The 24513-nt window shown below is 43.6% G+C and overlaps 1 protein-coding gene across 2 annotated transcripts in view; it reads right to left on the bottom strand.

Moving 5' to 3' along the window:
• LOC132095394 (low-density lipoprotein receptor-related protein 1B-like) overlaps positions 1-24513 on the bottom strand; it is a 281074-nt gene that overhangs the window by 98426 nt on the left and 158135 nt on the right. For both annotated transcript variants that reach the window (XM_059500325.1, XM_059500326.1), the window contains 6 exons: positions 21704-21826; positions 20803-20943; positions 19449-19574; positions 17519-17635; positions 6430-6510; positions 1593-1763 (listed from right to left, as the gene is read on the bottom strand). In XM_059500325.1, coding sequence (XP_059356308.1) covers positions 1593-1763; positions 6430-6510; positions 17519-17635; positions 19449-19574; positions 20803-20943; positions 21704-21826 — 759 coding nt within the window. The remainder of the gene's footprint in view (positions 1-1592; positions 1764-6429; positions 6511-17518; positions 17636-19448; positions 19575-20802; positions 20944-21703; positions 21827-24513) is intronic.

The raw sequence follows: 24513 nt of genomic DNA, 5'->3' as shown, positions 1-24513 counted from the left end.
TACTTCAAAAACAAATACATCCTTCATACACCAAATCCACCTCAATCCCCTGCCTGCCATCAAACAAAACAAATGGCCTCCTAAAAAAAGACAGCTGGTAATATTACGAACCATTAAGGACTAGGGCACCCTTCTTTGCTTAAGGCTAATGCTGATAGTTACCAGTGTCTCCTCCACTTTACACATACAGAGCATGTGTTACACAATAATCTGAGCCCTGCACTGGGAGGATATGAGTCGGACAAACCCTCAGAGACGGACAAGAGCTGAGGACCTCCATCAGGAGCCCATTTGATGAATGGCTCCAACATTTCTGTGACAAGCTGGTGAGCTGAAAGCATCGGAGGACTCTGCCTCAGCTTTCAGAGGTAATTACAGTAGGTTAAAAGATTCAAATCTGTAAGGTGGTTCCCTAGTGAGCTTAGATGAGATTAGATCTGTCAAGTGAAGAAAAAGAGAGAAAGTTTTAAACTTGTGTTCCTCAAATCAGGGCCATTGCTCCAAGGCAATTACAAGCAAGAGTGACTTGATCGCTATCGTTCGGCTCTTTGTTAGTCTGCTAATTAGTCGTGTTAAACAGATTCTCTGGGAACCACTTGGTAAGTTGGTTAAGTTGTTTGTGTATAGAAACGAACACAGATGTATTTTTAATGAATATAACAGAGAAATGTGACCTCTCTAAACGCCATTTGATTACTCTGATGCTTTTATTGGCCATACACTGTAACTAGGGACAAGTACTCAAGTTCTCAGAAGTAATAGTAATGCTGTAAAGACAATATTTCTGAATCACCAAGGTCAAGACTTTTTTTTCCCCCCACAATTTTAAATTCAGGTATAATGGCATATTTCATTGTATGGTTAAGGTTCGACAATGATGCGAATCCTTTGCCATATACTATAATTCCAATTATGGCTCATTTGCATTTTACCATTTTTGTCATGACAAATCATGAGATTACAGAGACTTGCTACTGCCAATCCCAAGACATGCTGCTGTGAACATATAAAACATACTGCTGCTGCACATAGAACATGTATGAAATAAACCCCATGTAGAACATAGATGAAATCACTCCACAGCAGATCTATACAGGTGGAGCTGGGGAAGGTGGAGGGATGTTGATGCTGCAACTGCTACAGCAAGCACTAACTGAGTATTTAAATTTAGAGTAGCATGCTCATTGGCTGCTGATACGAAAATAAACCAATCAGCTGCAGCATGTGGAAAATGAGTCCAGAGTTTCCGGATTTATTTATTTGCTATTTTACTATTTGCCTTTCTGGTTGGATGCTAAATATATTTCACTGGCTCTCTATTTTGCATAATGAGTATAAAGTTGAATCTAATAGGACCAAATCTAGATGGTGCACAAATGATTCAGAATGCAGGAGCCTCAAATTTTTAATTTAAAAATGGTGCTAACAGAAGATGCAGTTTTCCAAAGATATCAAACTGATGCATACTGTGCATACCAACTAAATATAACAGCCACATTGTCCATGCCAAAAAGAAGAAGAAGAACTAGAAAAAAAATAAAAATAAAATAAAAATAAACACAAGAGGCAAAAAGAGAAATGTGTAGTCCTACCAGGGGCAACACCAGCACAAGTCACATTTTCATCACTGAAGTCCCCGCAGTCGTTGTCCCCATCACAGGCCCAGTGGTCTGGGATACACCGTCCACTGGTGCACTTATATTGACCATTAGCACATGAGTGGACGCAGCCCGCCTCATCACTGTTGTCTCCACAGTCATCATCTACACTCACAAACACAGTACAGTCATGCAGAATTAGTATCATGCAGAACAACTTCATTTATTAGAATATAAACTTTTGACAGTATAATGTATACAAACAATACCATTTAAAAGTTTTGGTAGTGACTTTTTGTTTTGTTTTATATACACACACCAAGCCAGTTGTTATTAGATTGAAAAAAAAATAATAATTTATTTCTGTGATGGCAAAGTTGAATTCTATAATATGCTGATTTTCAAGAAACATTTCTTAATATTACCAATAAAATAAATGAATAAAGCATTGTGCTGCTTAATGTTTTTGTGAAAACCATAAGTTCCTTTTCAGGAACTCGAGCTGCGTCAAGCGCTTTGAGGAACGTCCCTGACGAGACCGACTCTGAATATCGTAAGCAATCAGTCCATCGGAAAGGCGTGACGTCACGGGCGGGGTGACGTAGCGACCAGGAAGCTATAAAAGCACGTGCCGTGCAGCTGGCCTAAGCTTCGCATCTGTCAGCAAGCGCTCTGTGTGTGCATGTCAAAAGTCTGTCCCGTTGGTCCTATTTATTGTTGTCTGTCCCTTAGCCATTAAAAGATTGCTAAAACAGCTCAATATGCCAAAGCAAAAGCAAAAGACCAAACATATGAAGGGCGATTCCGAGCCACGTTACAGATTGTGTGTTCCTCCCTGCCCTCGCTACATTACGAGCGGGAATACACAGAGTCTGTGCGTGGCTTGCCTGGGATCGTTTCAGGACGCAGCGGCCTCCAGCGAGCGCCACTCCCAGTTACTTCCGCCCGTGAGCGTAGCGGAGCTGGGATGCTCGCCACCCCTTCGGGCGCCTCTTACACCAGAGGTCAGTCTCGAGAGACTGATTCCCTTAGTAGATTATTTAGCAGCGTGGAAGCTACTGCCAAATGTATCTCGGTGGGTCTTGCGTACAATAGAAAGAGGCTATTGCATTCAGTTCGGTCGTCCACCACCGAAGTTCAACGGGGTTACACCGACTGTAGTCGGCCCCCAACAGGCTCTGGTTATGAAACAAGAAGTGAATACCCTTTTAAGGAAGGAGGCCATCGAGGTGGTCCCTCCTCTAGACAGGGAATCCGGGTTTTACAGCCGGTATTTCATAGTTCCAAAGAAGGATGGGGGGTTGCGTCCGATCTTAGACTTACGTCACCTGAACCGCTCAGTTATGCCACTGAAGTTCAAAATGCTCACTGTCAACCAGGTTGTAGCTCAAATCAGATCCGAGGACTGGTTTGTCACAATAGATCTCAAAGACGCATACTTCCACATATCCATCCTTCCACAACACAGGAAGTTTCTGAGGTTCGCTTTCGGGGGCAAAGCTTATCAATATCGAGTACTTCCCTTTGGCCTCGCACTCTCACCCCGCACGTTCACGAAATGTGTAGATGCGGCTCTGGTATCCCTCCGTATGCAGGGCATCCGCATTCTAAATTATATCGACGATTGGTTGATCTTAGCTCAATCAGAGCAGATGGCGGTTCGACATCGAGATGTCGTTCTCGCACACGTGGGGGAGCTGGGTTTGAGACTAAACGCCAAGAAGAGTGTACTTTCTCCAGTTCAGAGAACCACCTATCTAGGCGTAGTGTGGAATTCGACCACGATGCAGGCACGTTTGTCTCCTGCTCGGATCGAGTCGATCCTCACATCAGTCGAGAGAGTCAAAGAAGGCCAGTCACTAAATGTCAAACAATTTCAGAGATTGTTAGGGCTGATGGCAGTTGCGTCCAACGTGATACCTTTTGGCCTGCTGCACATGAGACCCCTACAGTGGTGGCTCAAGTCCAAGGGCATTTCCCCGAGGGGAAATCCACTTCGAGTTATCAAGGTCACGCGGCGGTGCCTTTGTGCCTTAGACATGTGGAAGAAACCTTGGTTCTTGAATCAGGGCCCGGTGCTGGGAGCTCCTTGTCACCGTGTAACGCTAGCGACAGACGCGTCCCTCACCGGTTGGGGTGCAGTCATGAGTGGCCACCCTGCCCGCGGTCTGTGGAGTGGTCGCCATCTGACATGGCGCATCAATTGCCTAGAGATGCTAGCAGTCTATCGAGCATTGAAATATTTCCTCCCAGACCTGAGAGGTCACCATGTGTTGGTGCGCACCGACAACACATCAGTGGTCTCTTATATCAATCACCAGGGGGGTCTGCGTTCGCGCCCCTTGTACAAGCTGGCACACCAGATCCTTCTGTGGTCCCAGGGCAAACTCCTCTCGATCAGAGCAGTGTATATTCCTGGGAGATTGAATGTGGGAGCAGACATACTGTCGAGGCAGGGGCCGAGGCCCGGGGAATGGATGCTTCACCCCGAGGTGGTGAAGCAGATATGGAGAGTATTTGGCACAGCCCAAGTGGACCTCTTTGCGACTCAGGAGACATCGCAATGTCCCCTCTGGTTCTCTCTCAGAGACCGCCAGCTTGACCCAGCATACTGCCCAGTTGGTACAGTTCTGGAGTTTTTACAAGCCAGGCTCTATGCGGGGTATCCCACTCCACCTTAAAGGTGTACGTGGCGGCCATAGCTGCTTTCCATGTCCCTTTCAATGATCAGTCAGTGGGTAGACACCCCCTAGTTACACGTTTCCTCCGCGGTGCGCTGAGGCTGAGACCTCCAGTACGATCCCGTGTTCCCCCTGGGATTTGGTTGTGGTTTTAGAGGCTCTTTGTAAAGCTCCATTCGAGCCAATACAAGATATCTCAGATAGACATCTGACACTTAAAACTGCCCTGCTACTGGCAATCACCTCACTAAAAAGAGTTGGAGATCTTCAGGCCCTTTCGGTGGCCCCTACTTATCTAGACTTTGCCCCTGGTATGGCCAAAGCATTTTTATACCCTCGAGTGGGTTATGTTCCGAAGGTTCCCTCTGTTACACCACAACCTATCGTGCTGCAGGCCTTCTGTCCTCCTCCCTTTCGGGAGCCAGACCAAGAGAAGCTAAATTGTATGTGTCCAGTGCGAGCACTGGACGCATACGTCCACAGAGCTGCCCTGTGGAGAAAATCCGACCAATTGCTTGTTTGCTATGGTCCTTCTAACAAGGGTTTTCCTGCCACCAAGCAGACCCTTAGTCGTTGGATAGTCGAGGCTATCAACGTCTCCTATGAGTCCTCTGGTCTTCCCCCTCCTTTGGGGGCCAAGGCTCACTCTACTCGGGGTTTGGCGGCCTCTAAGGCCTTCTCAGCAGGTGTGTCCCTCTTGGACATCTGCAACGCTGCGGGGTGGTCCACGCCTTCTACATTTGTCCGATTCTACGATCTTGACATGCGAGCCACGCCGGGCTCTTCTGTTCTCTCGTCTTAGCTGTGCTCTTCGGATACACACTAGGCAGGGATTTGGAAGTCTGGCAGCGTGGGCACATCGTTCCCCAAAGCGCTTGACGCAGCTCGAGTTCCTGAAAAGGAACGTCCCAAGGTTACGAATGTAACCCTAGTTCCTTGAAGGAACGAGACGCTGCGTCGCAGAGCCATACTCCCGGCACCCCTGCCGGCGCTTGCTTCCCTACTCGAAGCTGAGGCCAGCTGCACGGCACGTGCTTTTATAGCTTCCTGGTCACTACGTCACCCCGCCCGTGACGTCACGCCTTTCTGATGGACTGATTGCATACGATATTCAGAGTCGGTCTCGTCAGGGACGTTCCCCAAAGCGCTTGACGCAGCGTCTCGTTCCTTCAAGGAACTAGGGTTACATTCGTAACCTTGGGACGTTTTGTCTTCCCCCCAGGATTATTTGAATATATGCGAATTATATATATATAAGTATATATATATATATTTGAAATAGACATATTTTGTAACATTATAAATGTCTTTGTCACTTTTGATCAATTTAATGCATCCTTGCTGAACAAAAATACTAATTTCTAAACAGACTAACAGACTTACTTCTAAACAGCAGTGTATATGGTAGGATGTTTTTCATCATGTATTGTCACATAAATTGTGTTGCTCCATCAAAATACAATAAAACATTAATAGATTTTGATCTTCATACACTTTGGTACCAGAAAATGTATCTTTTTCCTTAAGGGGGTCTTTAACCCTGTTGTGCCTCATTCTTTGTTGCACAATACTAGGAACTGAAATGATAAAACAGAGGACAGCAACACAGGAGATTTTCAAACCAGAGTCTTCAGGGCATCGAATTACGCCAAGCCTCATTTTGTGCTGAAAAATCAACAAGGTATCCGAAGGCCCTGACCCTGGATAAGAAAAACTGCCTCCATATGCTGACCTTGGCTGAATGCTCTCATTTGAGGCCAAAAAATGGGAGATAGAAAGAAATAAGAAAAACAGATATAAAAAAAGCAAGTTTTATTGTTGTTGATGATCGAGTGCAACATGCAGGCAATAATGTATTGCAGACCTTGAGGGCCAGCAATAAATTATAGAGGTCGTTATTTTACACTCTCCTTGATCTGAAATGGAGATATTTCAGATAAAATAATCTGTGAATATTTAATGGTTATTAATGAGATGAATTTCTTGTGTGACAAAAAAGACTGGACATAGGATCAATGGACTTAATTGAATTAAAGTGCCGGGCTTTCTTTTATCAGTTCCTGAGAAAATAGGCTAATACATCATAGTGCTAAATGGAAGAGCAAGTAAAGCAAATGGTAAAGTATTTTCTTACTTCTGGATACACTTACCTGAGTCACAATGCCACTTCATGCTAATGCACCTCCCATTAGCGCAGCTGAACTGGCTGAGAGCTTCGCAGGTAGGGAATGCTGTGAAAGGAAAGAAAGACCGTGAGAAACGCTCGCCGCAATGCTTGAACCCCGTCCAATACATCACTGTCTCTTTGATACACTGGAGAAGCAAAGTCATTTTTCATTTAGCTTTTAGCTTTGAAAAATTGCAAAAGAAGTTTGTCCTGGCACAGATTGCCCTGTCATGCTAATAGATTAAATTTTGAGGCTCTTTTGTCCTCAGGAAATTTCATAGTTTCTTGCAAGTTTCTTGCAAGTTTTTTTTTTTTTACACAAATCATGCCACTGGGGTTTAGTGCCAGTATAGCGTAAAACGAAACACCCTGAAGTTCATGTGAAATGTCACTGTGAATTATTGCTATTTTCTTGTTAAGGTTAATGAAAAGAAACCACAAACAAAGAGAAAACGAGACCTCACAGATGCAGTGGAAAACAGTCAGAGGCAATAAGAGATTGCCAGGAAGCAATAACACACTAGCGATGAGATAGCACGGTTTGTGCACTTTACTACAGCGTTGATTTAAAGATATCAAAAGGTTATTGTTTAAAGATTATGAATTACTGCAGGTTTTGCTATTAACCAGTGGATCATGATGCCTTCAGTGAAAACTGACTTTTTTTTTAGAATAAAAATTAGTTTATTGAAAAAAAACACTTGCGCACATACAAGTTTTCTGATGAATGCAATCTGCACAAGCTCATAAGTATCTTGTTTTGTACCGCATTAAATCTTTTCATGTATGCATCAGTGCTCATATGCATACAGGAAAAGTGACATGATACGCAGAGGAGGAACAACATCTGTGTCTCTTTAAAGTGTCTCTCCACACAATCTACCAGGTAGTATGCGTATATCCACAGATGAAACCATTTTCAAGTTATCAAAGGTAATTACAAGCATGTGATCTTGCGATTTGTTTTTAGTGAATGTTTTTGATACTTCTCATATTTTATGCTAAATATGCTCATGTCTTCTAGCTGTACTTGATTGTGAACTATGCTCTGACATGAGAGTATTATTATGAGTAATCATACAAATAGCAAACCACAAACACTATATATTCTGAACATGAACATGGATAGTTCCCACGGAGCATCTTAGGCTTTAGTGCTGTTTTAATGGGCACACTGTTAATAACTCATCACTCATAGCTTGAAGGGATTGAAGGAACAAGCCTCTTGTTATAGAATAGATCACAGTTCATACATTTACATATAAGTGCTCAGAATGTTTTTTATTCAATACAATTCTCCCTCCCTTTCTTTCTTTTATGAGTGGAAAACAACATGCATGAAAATGTGCGCATTGGACACTTTAATATTAAGAATATTTTTGTTAATTCATTATGGAACAATTAAAGAGTCATCAAAATATGATCATATTTATTTATCTATAATTGGGTGAATTTGTGAATGGTTAACCTGTGAAAATCAATGCTAAATTAAGCAACAAGTGCTTGAATATGAGCATACTGTAAGTATCATTCATTTTCATTATTCGTTTCTTAAAAGCATTTTGCTCCACTGGGTGATATCTCCAAAACACCAACAGCTGTAAACTGAGCATGTGGGATTTCAGAAATAACAGATCCCATGGGTTTCTCTGAGAAAATTACTTTAAGAGAATTGTACTTTCCCCCCACAAATAAAACCTTTGCTGGCACAAATAAGAACTCGTAGAAGTCAGTGGAAAGCACATCATTCGAAGTGTTGCTAATCTAGGAGAGGACTGTTACAAACCAAGATTACAGATGAGTCAAAAAATAAAAGAAAAAAGTAGTTGTGCTTGAACATTTATTCCCAGGACATGTTTCTTTTATTGTTGACAGGAGTAAATCCTACTTCTAAATTTCACAACCGAGTGTTCCAGTCTCCTGACTTTGGCAATTACTACTTTCAACATCCAGTTTTCACAATAGATCAGGTTCAACAACAAGCAGTAAAACTGCAGGGGTAATAACTCTGCCAACTGAAATTTGATTAGGAAAAAAATAAAAAATAAAATAAAAATACCTTCACTTATACAAATCTGTGCAGCAGACAGTGGCAGTTCAAGTTCATGTCTTTTAGATTATAAAACAATCCTATCTGGGAGTGTTTTCAAGATCACCAGAGTTGCTGTCCAGTAATGGAAATAGAAACAGAAATTCATATATTAAATTACTTTATTATTATTATTATTATTATTGTAGTCCAATTTGCAAAACACTGAGTTACTAGATAAAACATGATCCTATTTATCCATCAACAGTTACTGGGCCTTATTGAAACGATCTAAACGCAAAGTGTAAAGTGCACGGCGCAGGTGCACTCAGGGCGTGTCCAAATCTACCCGCCCAGAGGCGCATTTTCTACTAATGCGCTCTTTAAATAACAAAAAAATATTGCGCCATTGACTTTAGACTTTAGACCAAGATTGAGTTGGTCTATGGCACAGTCTATTTTCAGCTCCTTAAAATAGCAGTGCGCCTGAACACACCTCTTATACCTCTTAATATATATATATATATATATATATATATATATATATATATATATATATATATATATATATACAATTTAATAATATTAAGTTTTGATTAATTTGATAATAAATTTCCATGTTTTGCCAAACCTGACACATCATAAGCAGAGTTTTCAAGTCCATGTATCATACATGACTTTGGGCTCCTTTTTTTGTAAAGAAAAGTCGGGGTTACGAGTTGCAGTTTTATTGGGGCCTTATTTTTAAAAATATGTTGCTTTTTAGGGAAATCTGACAAGAAATGTAATTTCTTTATTTATGTTCGCCATATTCTCCAATGCATTGACTGACACTCTGTTTGCTCACAGTTAATAGCCAACCAGTTCAGTAATATAAGTGCCACAGCTTGATCTGCCAAATGTTCCGCCCACTCCTCCCCCTCACTGGAGAAAAATCACATTCAAAAAGAAGGCGCGTGACGCAGTAATCCAAGCGAAGATAGTAGATGTAATTGAGGAGTGAGATGACTTTCTTTTAGCATTTTTTTATGTATTAATTATCATGGGCTGTAATAAAAAACAGGAAGTCCTATACTAACACTAAGAGTATACACATAGTTCGAATAGCCTATATTTTAGTAGGCTATAAAAATGTGGCTATGTTACAACTCCCCTTTGAAGCTCTTGTGTTTTTCTCCTTTTCCATCTTTCCAATCCTATTCTGCTCACAGGTGATTGGAAATGAGTCTTGTTCCCACTTTGTTTTTGTAAAATAACAGTTTTTGCTTTTTATATAAAAGAGTGGTTTCAGTTTAATATGCTGCAGGCTCATTTATTGGTAATAAATAATTGATAATAAATAATATTGATGTGAATAAATCATCCTCCAAAAAAAAAAAATATTGGGCTTATTTTGGGCTTGTTTTTGGAGCTGTGGTTGCTTATTTATCTTGTGAGAGTTGGCAACAGTGATCATATGGCACATCACAGCCTAAAATTACAAAAATAACCATAGCCTATCCTAACGTTATTTGTAATTTTGAAATGAAATTCAAAAAAGCCATTACAAATGACAATGCATCTTATTTGCATCAATGTAGGCCAAGTTTATACCAACTAACTTTTTTTTATATTTTTATGTTAGTGATAGTTAATGCCAAAACTGCCACAGCTATACTGTTAAACCAAAATTCTTGGTAGAAAAAATTTTTTGCTGAAAGCTAAGAATACTTTGAAAATGGCAATTAGCATACAGCAAGCTGAGCGCCACTGCGTTTCAGGTGTGTTGTGTGTTGTGCGCAGTGCAGTTGGGAGACACAGTGGAGCTCCACGTCTTTCAGCCCAGCTTGATTACAATTAAGTGAAGTCAGGCGTATACTCTAATTACTGCTTACACTGGGAGTGTTTGTGCAAGAGTGTACTGAGGCAGCCTAAGACACAGCGGAGGTAACCAAGACAATGGCACTTTGAGCAATTTGCAACATTTGGTGACAGAACCCCAGAAAATTACATTGTTAGCGCATAGCATGATAAAGAAGTGGCAGAAGAGTAAGAATTTCAATTTTGTGCTTGAGGGAGTAAAAATGGCAGGTAGGAGAAGTAATATAGAGACCCCAGGGAAACAATGCATCACATGCTCGAATGTTGATTTTTGTGCATAGTCACCAGAAAACAGAACAAGCACCAATTTCCATGAGATAGAGCTAGATATTATATGAGACTAACACGTACAGTATTAAAAAATAAAATAAAATAAATAATAATAAAAGATTAGATATATTTTACAGCTGTCTAGCATTTTAAAAAGGCAGCCGAATTAGTTATGATTATCCCATTCTCATAATAAAGATAAACACATTAATTTTGTTTCATTTGTATCTGTCTTAGAATAAAGATGGAAAATAGGAATGAATAAATAAATGAATAAATAAATAAACATCCATCAAATTAAAAAAAATAAATAAACTGAGTAGTTCCATGAATTTTTTTATTAGGTTTGTCAAAATTAACACGTTAATAATGCATTAACGCAAATTAATTTTAATGGAACTCATTTTATTAACGCGCAATTAACGCAGCACACATTTTCTGTTTGACCCGTGGCCTAACCCGTAGCTGGAGAAATGGAGATGCACAGTGTTGCCAACTTAGCGATTTAGTGACTTTTCAGACCCTTTCTGCATGAGCGCGAGGTCTTTCTTTCCCAGCATGCACACAGCTCTTTCCCTCTCTGTGCGTCTGCTTTGTTCAGCGAGTGGCTGAGAGGAGCAACACGCTTTCAGTTAAATCACATATTATGTTGCTTCTCTAATTTTACACGCAAGTATAGCTGAATTCAAAGTACAGTTATTGATTTTATCTTATGGGTAGCCTATTTGGTTTCATCAGGTGACGGCTTGATTATAAATCAGGTTTTTTGTACAGATTAACATCTTGGAAGGGAGAGTCACATTTCAGTCACTATTTCATATTAATTCAGTTGTCCAACAACAGAAATAATAACATACAGTATATAAATGAAAACTGTTTTGTTGAGAATTTATCTGCATCAAAATACAGTATGTGGGCACAGAGAGGCAAACAAATGTAATGGTAAATAATAAATGTACATTTTGCATGTTCAAAAGAATTGAACTGCCCTGTCCTGCAAATAATGCAAACAGGCTTATGCAAGTAAATTGCTCAGACCCAAGAAAGAGAAGTAATGGAAACCTGGTATTTCTATTTTCTTTTTTTCATGTGTCTAATAGACAAGAACAAGTTCTTAGAAAAACATCTATGACCTCTGAAACATGTCTAGTCTTCATGCTCTGTGTTGACTATGGTTTTACTAATAATAAACATACATTTGCATAAAGCATCCATACTTGTCCATGCCCTTGTTGATTAGAGTATTAAAAACTTGAAAAGCATTCATTTAAGGTACATTGAAAACATCTCGGTTACGTACGTAACCCTCGTTCCCTGATGGAGGGAACGGAGACGTTATGTCGAACGACATATGGGGTCTCACTTGGGAGGCCAATCATCTCTGAATTTAAGAGAAAACACAAATGAAAATTGGCTAGTGGATTAACACACCTGAGCCACTCCCCGGGTATAAATAGGGCGACAGGTGCATCCACTCATTAGGTTTTACACTGAGGAGACGAGAACGTGTCCCGGCAACAGCGAACGGTTCAAGGTTGTGGCATGGGGACATAACGTCTCCGTTCCCTCCATCAGGGAACGAGGGTTACGTACGTAACCGAGATGTTCCCTATCTGTCGGTCACTACGAGTTATGTCGAACGACATATGGGGTCCTATGGAAAACGCCACAACCTGAACATCATCACAACCCTGTGGCGCTGCAATTGTCGACAAGCCCTGGCGTGCCACAAAAGCTATGCTTAAGGTCGTATCCTTCCCAAAGCCCCAGCGCAAATTCACTGACCTTGGTACCGAAGGGGCCAAAGGGTGAGTACATTGCTGCTGGAGAACGCCACGCTGCTGTTCCGCCCACATAAGTTAATGGAAGGGATTTCAACCTTCAGAGAAAGATTGCTTCAAATCTTCCCTATTTGTTCTTTCAGCTTTGGCAAGACAATGGGGAAGCGAGCCTAGGAAAAGGTCGCTACGGAGACCACATCCTACCCGTAGGGAGGTGACATGTGGATATACCGATATGGACTGACCCAGGGGGCAGTACTACATATGGAAGGGGTCTCTGAGGCAGGTCCTACCATGGAGTAGGGATGGAACGGCTGCCAGAAGAGACTGACAGAACGGGTCTGTCAAGGGAAGAATACCCATATGGGATTACCCGTAGGGAACCAAGCCATATGAACACCTAACCCAGTACAGGGGCTGACCGGAACTCCGGGCATGCTAACACCAGTACTGGGCCTGGCGACAGACTGCTCCGCCAAGTCTGACTGCCGAGGGTGCTGGAGGATGCTCGACCAGGGTACGCCAACCGGGGAACTCTACTGGGAGAAGAAAGGCGCTCACATCCCCGTGTTAGGGGGAATGGCGCAGCAAGCGTGACACCCAGCCAGCCCTTCCCGCCATTTACCTGTTACCCAACACACGGGAAGAAACTGGCTCCACACGGAGGTTGTAAAACCTCGCAAAGGTGTTAGGTGTCGCCCAGCCCGCAGCTCGACAGATGTCTGCCAGAGAGGCGCCGTGCGCCAGTGCATAGGAGGAGGCCACACTCCTTGTGGAGTGGGCCCTCACCCCCAGGGGGCACGGCTCACCTTGGGAATGGTAAGCCAAGGCGATGGCATCCACTATCCAGTGGGCCAACCTCTGCTTAAAGACAGCCTTCCCCTTCTGCTGACCTCCAAAGCAGACCAGGAGCTGCTCAGAGCTTCTAAAGCTCTGGGTGCGGTCCACGTATATGCGAAGCGCTCTTACGGGACACAGCGACGCCAAGGCTGGATCTGCCTCCTCCAGGGGCAGCGCTTACAGGTTCACCACCTGGTCTCGGAAGGGAGTGGTGGGAACCTTGGGCACGTATCCAGGCCGGGGTCTCAGGACAACGTGAGAGTAGGCCGGCCCGAACACAAGGCACTCTTCACTTACCGAAAATGCTTGGAGGTCCCCGACCCTCTTGATGGAAGTGAGCGCGATCAGGAGCGCTGTCTTGAGAGACAGGAACTTAAGCTCGACTGAATCCAGGGGCTCAAAGGGACCCCTCTGAAGTCCCACCAGGACAATAGATAGGTCCCAGGAGGGAATCAGGGGTGTCCTAGGAGGATGTAACCTTCTGGCACCCCTCAGGAACCTAACGATCAGGTCATGCCTCCCCAGGGACCGGCCGTCCACTGCATCGTGATGGGCTGCAATGGCAGCCACATACACTTTCAGGGTGGAGGGTGACAGCCCACGCTCCAACCTTTCTTGCAGGAAAGAAAGCACGACTCTGACCGGGCATCTCCGGGGGTCTTCTCGGTGAGAAGAACACCAATTCGTGAACAGACTCCACTTCAGAGCATAGGCCTGCCTCGTAGAAGGGGCTCTAGCCTGAGTGATAGTGATACCTGGGCTTCCCCGAATCGACTCCAGATCAGCTGGACCGTCTGGGGATGGAGTCGCCATTCCCCGGGGAAAGTGAGCTGTCGTGAGAGCGCGTCGGCTGCACGATTGAGCTCCCCCGGGATGTGGATAGCGCGCAGCGACTTGAGCCACGTCTGACTTCAGAGGAGGAGATGGCGGGCAAGTTGAGACATGCGACGTGATCGTAGACCGCCCTGTCGGTTGATGTACGAAACAGCCGCAGTGTTGTCCGTGCGGACCAACACGTGCTTGTCCAGCAACAGCGGACGAAACTGTCGTAAAGCTAGATGCACTGCCAGCAACTCCAGACAGTTGATGTGCCAAAGCAGTCGAGGTCCTGTCCAGGACCCCGAAGCTGCCTGCCCGTTGCATGTCGCGCCCCAGCCCGAGTTGGAGGCATCTGTTGTGGCAACAACGTGCCGGGACACTTGTTCTAAGGGCACGCCGGCCCGAGTCTAACTCCATACCGAGATAAGAGATTCTCTGCACATGGGAGAGCTTGCTCTTCTCCCGGTTGACCTGAAGCCCCAACTGACTGAGGTGCCAGAGCACGAAGTCCCTGTGATCGCACAACTCCTCTCGGGACCGGGCCAAAATGAGCCAGACGTCGAGATAGTTGAGGATCCTGATGCCCACTTCCCAGAGTGGGGCAAGGGCGCCCTCCGCGACCTTCGTGAAGACACGGGGGGACAGGGAGAGCCTGAAGGGGAGGACCTTGTACTGCCACGCCTGACCCTCGGAGGCAAACCGCAGAAACGGTCTGTGACGAGGGAGGATCGAGACATGAAAGTACGCGTCTTTCAGGTCGATCGCTGCAAACCAATCCTGGGGCTGGACGCATTTGATAATGCGTTTCTGCGTCAACATCCTGAACGGGAGCTTGTGCAGGGCCCGATTCAAGACTCGCAGATCCAGGATAGGTCGAAGGCCACCGCTTTTCTTGGGCACGATGAAGTAAGGGCTGTAAAACCCTGTCCTCATCTTGGCTGGAGGGACCGGCTCGATTGCATCCTTTGCCAGCAGGACAGCAATCTCCTCGCGCAAGACAGAGGCGTCCCGGACTGCCACCGAAGTCTCGAGCACGCCATTGAACTTGGGAGGTCGCCGGGCGAACTGAATCGCGTAGCCGAGTCGGACCGTCCAGATGAGCCAGCGTGACGGGTTGGGCAGCGAAAGCCACGCTCCCAGACTCCGTACAAGTGGCACCAAAGGGACAGTCGACGTACCCGCAGTGGTGCAGCAATGGGGAGTTGTGTCGGAAGGCCCAGAAGGCATTGCGTCCTGAGTCATCACAGCCACACTCCCAGTGTTCCCGGAGGAACTGGCCAGAGACGCATGGAGAGGCGCTGCGTCTCCGAACCGCGACTTCTCGACCGCTGGCGAAAGGGGGCGTCGTGGGTGAGAGTGAGGAGGCTGTGCGTCGCTCATTGTCAATCCACGAGCCTTGCAACTCAGAGGAAGGGGAATTTGCTCTTTTTTTGAAAAAGTGGGTGCCACTGGCCGTTTGACCAGCGGCGGAACAGAAAGAAACATAAACTGAAGATTTTCCACCCGGCCCTCCTCCGGGGGAAGGAGTGGCACTGTCTTCGCCAGCTCCTGAAGAGCAGTTCTCTCCACCTGGGGAACATCCACGTACCCCCTGGCTGCCCCGCCATCGAGGGTGGTGAGGATGGAAGAGGGAGACGAGCGGCTTCTGGCCGTGAAAGGGGCCGTCCACGACTTCATCACCTCCTCATGCACCTCCGGGAAGAAAGGCACCGGAGCAGAACGAGGTTGTGAGCCGTGTCCCGCGCCGAGAAACCAATCATCCAGCCGCGAGGGCTCGGGACTGGGTGGTGTAGTCACCTCCAGCCCGATATTCACGGCTGCCCGGGCAAGCATGGCCGACTACTCCAAGTCAGATTCGGCAGCAGCGACAACACCCGAGGGGGGCAGCCCCGCCGAATCCTTATCCTCAGAGGTCGATAACCCATCCCCCGATGCAGCGATCGACATCTGATCTTCGGGCGGCGCACCGAAAGACACGCTGGGACTGCCGTGAGACGGCCCAGCAGAATCAATCAGCAGCTGCACGGGACAGGCGCTGCGGGAGGAGTGACAGGTCCGTGGGGCGTGGCCCGGCGGAGAAGCTCTCACTGTAACCCTCAGATCTCCCAGAGCGCCAGCCGGCTGTCCTCTGCTCGAGCCAGAGAAACCGGGACGGGTGGCGACAGAGGGGTCTGCTGCACTCCCCTTGAGGAGTGAGAGATGCGATCGCAGCGCTGCCATGTTCATAAGCCCACAGTAGACGCATGAATCATCCACGAGCGCAGCCTCAGCGTGTTGGACGCCCAGACACTGCAGACAACGCTCGTGACCATCCACCGAAGACAGGAAACGACCGCATCCAGAAGGACATGGACGAAACGGCAGCTTGAAAAAGACGCGAATCGCCCGTGATTTGCTCTTTTAGAAAACTGTCTCTTTTAGCCAAAGCGCCCAGGGGAATCGCCGTCACAGGGACACCGCTGTACCGCGCCGTCACACCGACCAGGAACAGCTTCTTTAAAACAAAGATGAATGGCTTTGTAGTGACTGCTCTCATCGACTACTCGGCTCCGAAGCAAAAATCTAATGAGTGGATGCACCTGTCGCCCTATTTATACCCGTGGCTCGGGGAGTGGCTCAGGTGTGTTAATCCAATAGCCAATTTTCATTGGCATTTTCTCTTAAATTCAGAGATGATTGGCCTCCCAAGTGAGACCCCATATTTCGTTTGACATAACTCGTAGTGACCGACAGATAGGGAACAGATAAAATGGTGCGATAAAGTTGTGATTAATCATGAGTTAATTCATTACACAACCATGTTATTAATCACGATATATAGACATAGCCCTAAAATGTATACTGTACTTTACTTTAAGCTGCACTGTTGGAGTTCACAGAGGTAAACTTCCTGGGTCATTTCCTCTCAAAGCCCTGTGTCATTTCATTTCAGCTGCTTTCAAGGTCTGGGATGTGGTCATGGTGAGCTTTTAACATCAGGGAATCTATGATTTGTATCACCACCACACTCTTAAAAGCTCATGCATCTAAGTTTAGTTCCTTTTTCCTTTCTGCTTCTAAAAGCACAGACTCGGTGGCTGGAGAAATGTAGTGTCCTTGGTTAACATTGTACTCGGTCCTTGACATGTAGATGTTTTTGGCGAAATATTGTAAGAGTGGGCGGCAAAAATACACCTTTAGAGTCAAAGCTCTCTTAGAACTGGCAAGAGTTTTATGAGAGACAAACTTACTGTTTTATAGCATAACCTGTCCACAAAGAAATCATGGCAAATTACTGTATTTGTTACATTTTTGAACCTAGATTTTCAGTTTGTTTTTAGTTTATTTGGTTGCAGAAACGTGTAACGGGGTCAGATATGGTTCAAAAAGTGGCACTGTGTTGGTGGAAAGGGATAAGAGAGACTTGTCCTAAATAAAGCAGGTTCAAGATGTCAAATTTGCCAAGCCAATTAGCTAGTAGGACAGTGACTCACCACAGGAAGTGGACTCGTCTGACATGTCTCCACAGTCATCATCTTGATCACAGCGCCACGCTTCTGGTACACAGCGACCATTACCACAGGTGAACTGACCAGCCTGACATGGCTGGGCTAAAGACAAAACAATAAAAGAAGCAAGATAATCTAATTATTCATGGCATTTAAAGTATTTAGCAGTGGCCACCTGAGATATTAATCACAAAGAAAATAATATTTTTATTCTGCTTCCTTATAACAATGCTATTATTTGTTTGTTTGCTTGTTTGGCCATTTTCAGCAAGAAAAAAGAAGAAATGTTTAGAGAACAGATTGTTTCAACAGAATGATACAATTTGTACTTCTTGGAGAAACAAAACAAAAGTAGCCTAATTAAACAAACAAACTCCAATAAAAACGTTTAGTTCTATAATTTAAATAAATAAGCTGAGTAGTTTCTTAAAACATATGAATACATTACTATAATTAAGTTTGTTACATTTATTGTTAAAAGTGTAAGGGGGAAAAGACTCTTCATCTCCTTTCATAAGAACTGATAACAAAGGAACAGAAGGGCTACCCTTCTTAACCAGCATTCTCGTTCTATTTCAAAATCGAACCAAACAAAACAAAACAAAACAAAACAAAACAAAACAAAACAAAACAAAACAAAACAAAACAAAACAAAACAAAACAAAACAAAAAACAAAACAATTATCAGAACCATTAACAGAACAACAAAGTTTATTTTTTAACACACACAATTAAATGACCTTGCACCAGTTTTGATTCCTAATCCTACTGGCCATACTTTAAACACACCTATAAGAGACAATCAATTTAAGCATAAGGGTAATTTCTTTAAGGTATTTTAATCTCATGTGTGACTCCAGGAATTAGCCCCACCAAAAGGCAATCATTTAACTCTGAGCTTACTGATCAAAACTGCACTGATCCACCAGAGACTATTTTACAGCCAATTCAAGCAATTCTCTGCTTCAGATCATCTTGAATCATGAAATATTAAATCGCTTTAACATCTACAGTCAATTTCAGCTCCTCACTGGTTCAGTATAATCACTTGTGTTCCACATCGCTTTGCTCTAACTGCTTCTGCCAAGTCAACAAAGGTCTGAGCCGTCTCCGGCTGGAGGGTCAGCTTTATCAGCAGGATGTCAGACTGTTGACAGCATTTATCACATCTGTTCTTCCCTTCCATTGATCTTACAGCACTTAAACTAGTGAAAGAGTGTTAACTCCTGGAAACGGGCCAGGTGTTACTCGAGTTTGTAAAAAGAAGGTTGGGAAAAAGTGATTCTGACAATCCATAGCGAGAAAGTTCACCTCATTGCACATACGCATTTATTGATTATCATTGCTCGCATAAGAGAGTAAGTGCTCCTTGCAGTACCTGAGAAGGTAGCATGACTCTCTAACCGATATTATGAATTCAAACACTCATCAATGAGATAAATAACAGACCAACATTTTAAAAATAGAAGGTGAATTGGCTGATGCTGTCACTCACTTTCAATGGCAAAAGAAAACGTCAAAGTTCACAGTTCCTACTGAAAACCATGTTTTAAAACCTTTTTTTAACTGTAATAGTATATATGATCTAAGAAGAATTAATGTTTTGCCTCTTAAAACATGAAAATATGCATTTAATTTCTCAGTAAAGCTGCCAAGGCAATTTGCTGGCCATTTATGCTACTTGATGATGTTATATGATGTTCATTATTAAATATGAATAATTAAGTCATATTAATGCTCGTTTTATGATTCTACAGTTATGTGACTTAATGACAGGAAGACAAAGAAAAAATATTTAAATCCTTCATAGAGGTTTAATAAGTTTTAGGAGTTTTATAATAAGTGACCCCAATGTATAACTGGCACATATTAGTGGATGGATCTGTTTAATATGTATGAGGGAGTCGAGCTCTACCTGAGCATGTTTTATTAGACTCATCTTCGTTATCTCCACAGTCATTGGCTCCATCACAAAGCCACCTTTTGGGTATGCAGCGATTATTGGGACACTTGAACTGGTCAACCGGGCAACTGTGGTTAGCTGGAAGGAAGAACAGAAACAAAAAATTCAGCGCATGCCAAACAGGAAATGTTTTGTTTTAAAAAAAAATAAAAATACATACTGTATCTAAGATTGTTACAAAGCATTTTCAAGCTTGACATATATTTATTTTGTATAATTTTTTTATTTAATTTTTTTTTACATGTTTTGTTATACTGCTGACAGCCCGCTCTACATATAAGTGCGTTCATATGCATAATACTCTACTTTTGTTTTGACACAGCAGTTTTCATTGTGCTATTCATCTATTCTCTTGAGCTAGCTTCACATTTATCTCAAAAATATGCGTTTGCCCTCAGGCTTTTGAGTTTATTTAAAGTAGTGCCTGTGTTTTCCTCTACTATTTGCTCTATTTAATAATAGAAATACTCAACGCGTCCCCAACAGACAATGAGTAACAGATGAAATGAAAAACCGGATTCGAGTGGGATCAGACAGTAAAGTTTCAGACATATTAAACTGTAGGACATCCCAGCAGAGCAGAAAATTGATTTTGCAATTCTGATAATTCTGGCAGAACATCACATTAAAGTATTTCTCATAGTGAAAAATGACTCAGTTTTAACATGGTGCTTATCTTATCGATTAGCTCATGAGATGATTGTGCGATGGAATGCAGTGCGTGGGAGAACAATTTGATACTGGCGTTCTTCCCATTTGATATTGCAGCCGTTTTTCCCTGAGATGTCAATTAGCAACTTGTTAATTATCTACAAATTATATGCAAACAGTTTGCTTATTCAGATTTAAAATTATGTAGATGCTTTAATGCAGTGCAATTCAAGCTACGGTATACATTTTATCAGCATATATATTAACTTATTATACTGCTGTCTGGAATTATTTCTTTTGGTTGTTCATTTGGGGCATTGTGAGTTTGAACATTTTTGCATAATGATCATAAATATCATATGATAACTGTAAACTGGACAACTGCATATACTAAAGACAAAAAAAAACTCTTAAGGTTTAAAATAATTTTATTGCAGTGTTCATCTTGCTACCAGGTTAGTAAAGAACTGATGACACCTGTGATACCTGAACAGAATGGAAAAAAATTATATATTGAGTGATACATCACAGACATATATGACACTATGTGCATGCTAAATGACAGCTTGAGGCCAAAGAGGTTTAATGGTTCAGTAAAGCAGACACAACAGGGATTATACATCGCTGTTAGAGAGAAACACAGCAAGATACATACAGCATATGTGGGCCACCTCATCACTGCCATCTAAACAGTCATCATCTCCATCACAAATCCAATTGACTCGTATGCAGCGCCAGTTTCTGCACTGAAACTCATCATTTTTGCACCGCTGGGGCTCCTCTTGACCTACAAAGTCTTCAGGAGAAGAAAAACTGAATTGTAGAAAAAGATCTTCAAGGTAAATATAGTCAGTCACAATGTAAGGGTGATGTGGAGTCTGAGTTTAATACCACAAATAAAGCAACAGATTGCTTTTTGAATGTATACTATTATACTCAAGCTACTTTTTCAAACAAATCAAGCATGTTACTTCTCATTGCAACATGACAAAAACTATTTAAAGCAGTATAAACTTCGATTCTGTCCTTTAGCTTTATTTGAGTAACTGATAACTTCTATGGAGGACTAGTAGTGAACCTAATTAAGACATAAAAAATAGTTTAAAATAGTTTTAAACCAGTTTTCAAAATCCTAAATAATCAAAAATGTACAACTATTTTACTTATGTCTAAAAGCAAAGATCACATAAGAAAAGAAAAAAGAAAAGAAAAGAAAAGATTTTAAATCACATTGTAAAAAGAGTACTTTATAAAATACATGTTGATGATCAATGGTTGCCAGCAAAGGCACAGGTTATTGGAATTTTCGCCCAAAAGGTAATAACATTTTGAGCTTTTCTATTGTTTTTTTTATTTTTTATAATAAACTATATTTAAAAATATTAATTAAATACATAATTTCAAAGTTGACATTTGAGAAATGTACAGTACTTACAAATTTAAATGATCATGAATGAATGCACTATTAATTTGTAACACTCCTATTCCTTTTCAGACTTCTTGTCCTGTGAATTATTTTTTTTTTTTTTAAGTGAATGGTATTCAAAGCAGCCTACCAGAGCACGTAACATTGTTCTTGTCCAGGTGCTGGTTGTCAGCACATGCGCATACCCGGCCTCCTGGGACGGCCAAACAGAGGGTACCGCAACCACCATAATTCACCCGGCAGGCATTGTCACCTAAAAACAAACATAGGCCTAAACAACAGATATCTACAAATCTTTTTTCCCACCAGCAGGATGGCTGTTTATGTGTTCATCCCTTTATGGCTTTTAGCAACGTCTCTCCTTGAAGCACAGAACATAAAGTTCTTCTTCACTGCCCACTCAGAACCAATTTCCTGGTCTTCTGGGATGCCGGTGGTACACAGGGGCATTATTTTTAATCACACGTCAAGTAAATTATGGGAAACACTGGAGAAGAGAGCCATTTGACATTCTTTTTCTTTCACAGACATAATTCGTTGTGTGGGCAATGACACCTACGATGGGGTGGAGAGGAGAAAAACACAGTTTTGTGAGAAAACTGTCACTTATTAAGTTGAGGCATGGGGACAATAATAAGGTTTCATTTAGAGAGGGGTTGAAAGGCATTGCCTGAACCAATGAGATAAAAACTGGTTTGTAATGGCCATTCTGTGGTACTCCAGGAAGCGGAAACACAATTAATCTTTCTACTGACAAGCACTTTGAAGAAATTCCTCTTCTGCTGAGAACGTAGACTGTCAAAAAGCCCCCATTTTTGGGCCAGGAAATTCATGCATGACATAACGGCAGTTCCTCACCTTCTCCTGTCAGAAGTCTTGGTGTTACGAATGCTGTAAGTTCGATGTCAAGAGGAGAATATTTAAAACATGATACTGGTCCCAACTGCCTACATCGTCATTCTCAAAAGAGTGAGTCTCTCTGACAAGCAGCGTACTGTCTGCTCTCCTGAAACTGCACCACCCTTAGGTAAGTAAGAGATGAAACATGTGGGAGTCGAACACATGGCTGCGTTCTCTGTGCCACTCGTCTACATGTGCAAGGGCCCCCGCTGAGCAGCATCCCTCCCTCTGCGTGTTGTGACTGGCAGTTATGAGGGAGGATGACAGTAATCATCCCACCTTGCCTCAGACATCCACACAGAGTTAAACATTCTAAACAGAGCTTTAGTCCCCACTTCAACGGATTAAACCCACCCACTCAACAGTAAGGCTCCTGCTCTGCAGTTGGGTATGCTAATCAAAGCTAAAGACATGAACATTTGTAGTAGGTGCAATGTGTTTAAAATTTTAGTTTATTATGAATTTTCTGAAAGAATGCACTACTGTATGTATCATGTAAAACACTTTTCCACCAGATTTAATTTTTTTTCGTCTACTTGATTCATGCATATTACAATTTGGTAAAATTCACCATTGTGTACCAAATTTCAGTGCTGAGCATCATTCAGGAGTGAATTTAAAAACATGCAAAAAGATATGCTAGTGCTCACCAAGGCTGCATTTATTTGAGATATACATACATATAGTACAGACCAAAAGTTTGGACACACCTTCTCATTCAAAGAGTTCCTCTTCAGGAACTCGAGCTGCGTCGAAGCGCTTTGGGGAACGCGTTTAGCGTACGCGACTCTGAATATCGTGTGTAATCAGTCCAATGGAAGGGCGTGACGTCACCGACGTGGTGACGTAAGCGACCAGGAAGCTATAAAAGCACGTGCCACGCAGCTGGCGTCAGCTTCGCGTCTTTCAGCAAGCGCTCTGTGTGTGAATGTCATTTGTCCGTCTTGTGAGTCTTATTTACTGTTGTCTGTCCAGTTAAAAGAGCTCCTAGACATGCCAAAAAGCAAGGCGAAAGTTAAGCACTCAGATGGCGATTCCAAATCGCGTTATAGGCTGTGTGTTCCTCCCTGCCCGAGATATATAACGGGTGGGGATACACACAACCTGTGCGTGGTTTGCCTGGGTTCGAAGCACACTGAGTCGGCTCTCGAGGGGGCCGACTGCCCGCACTGTGAGCGAATGTCGGTGCGGCTGCTTCGTTCCCGGAGGGCCCTCTTCGAGTAGGGGGCCTTCGCCAGCGTTCCCCGCGGTGCTGGTCCCGCTTCTGTCGAGGCAGAACGGCGGCTGCACTCGTGGGGTTCGCAAGTCGATCTGGTAGAGGGAATGGAGACGGGCCAGTCCCTATCTCCTTCCACTTCTGCCAGATCCGGCACCCAATCCCTAGAGTCGGAAGCACGCACAGCGGTTCCTTCCACTCAGGGTGAGGGATCGACGCTCCGCCTCTCTTCCTCCGAGGAGGTCGAAGTGGAGTCGCTCGATAGGGATTCGCCACCCAACTCGCTACAGTATGAGGAGCTCTTAGAGGTGGTTACTCGCGCGGTGGCCAAATTAAGTATCGATTGGCCCGCCGAAAAGTCTACCGAACCGCAGAGAAGAGAGCTGGATGAACGCTTCCTGCGCGCGAGTCAGCCACCTCCCAGCCGGGGCCTTCCATTTTTTTCCCGACCTGCATGATGAGATCGCCAGGTCGTGGAAATGTCCATTCTCGGCCCGCCTCTACATCCCCTCGTCTGATTACTACGGAAATGTAGTGGGGATGGGAGAGCACGGTTATAGAGCGATGCCCCGGGTGGAACAGACGCTTGCGAGCTATCTGTCCCCTGGCGCGGCATCGTCTCTGAAGGCCCCGGCATTGCCCTCAAAGCCACTAAGAACAACTTCGGCTTTGGTGGGCAAAGGGTATGCGGCTGCAGGTCAGGCTGGTGCGTGTCTGCACACCATGGCGGTGTTACAGGCGTACCAGGCCGACCTGCTCAAGGAGCTAGATGAGGGAGAGGAGATCAAGTCCCATGATATTTCTGAATTAAGAAGGACCGCTGA

This window comes from Carassius carassius, chromosome 19, assembly GCF_963082965.1.
Source record: "Carassius carassius chromosome 19, fCarCar2.1, whole genome shotgun sequence".
NCBI lineage: Eukaryota > Metazoa > Chordata > Actinopteri > Cypriniformes > Cyprinidae > Carassius > Carassius carassius.
This window is presented reverse-complemented; position numbering and strand designations above follow the sequence as displayed.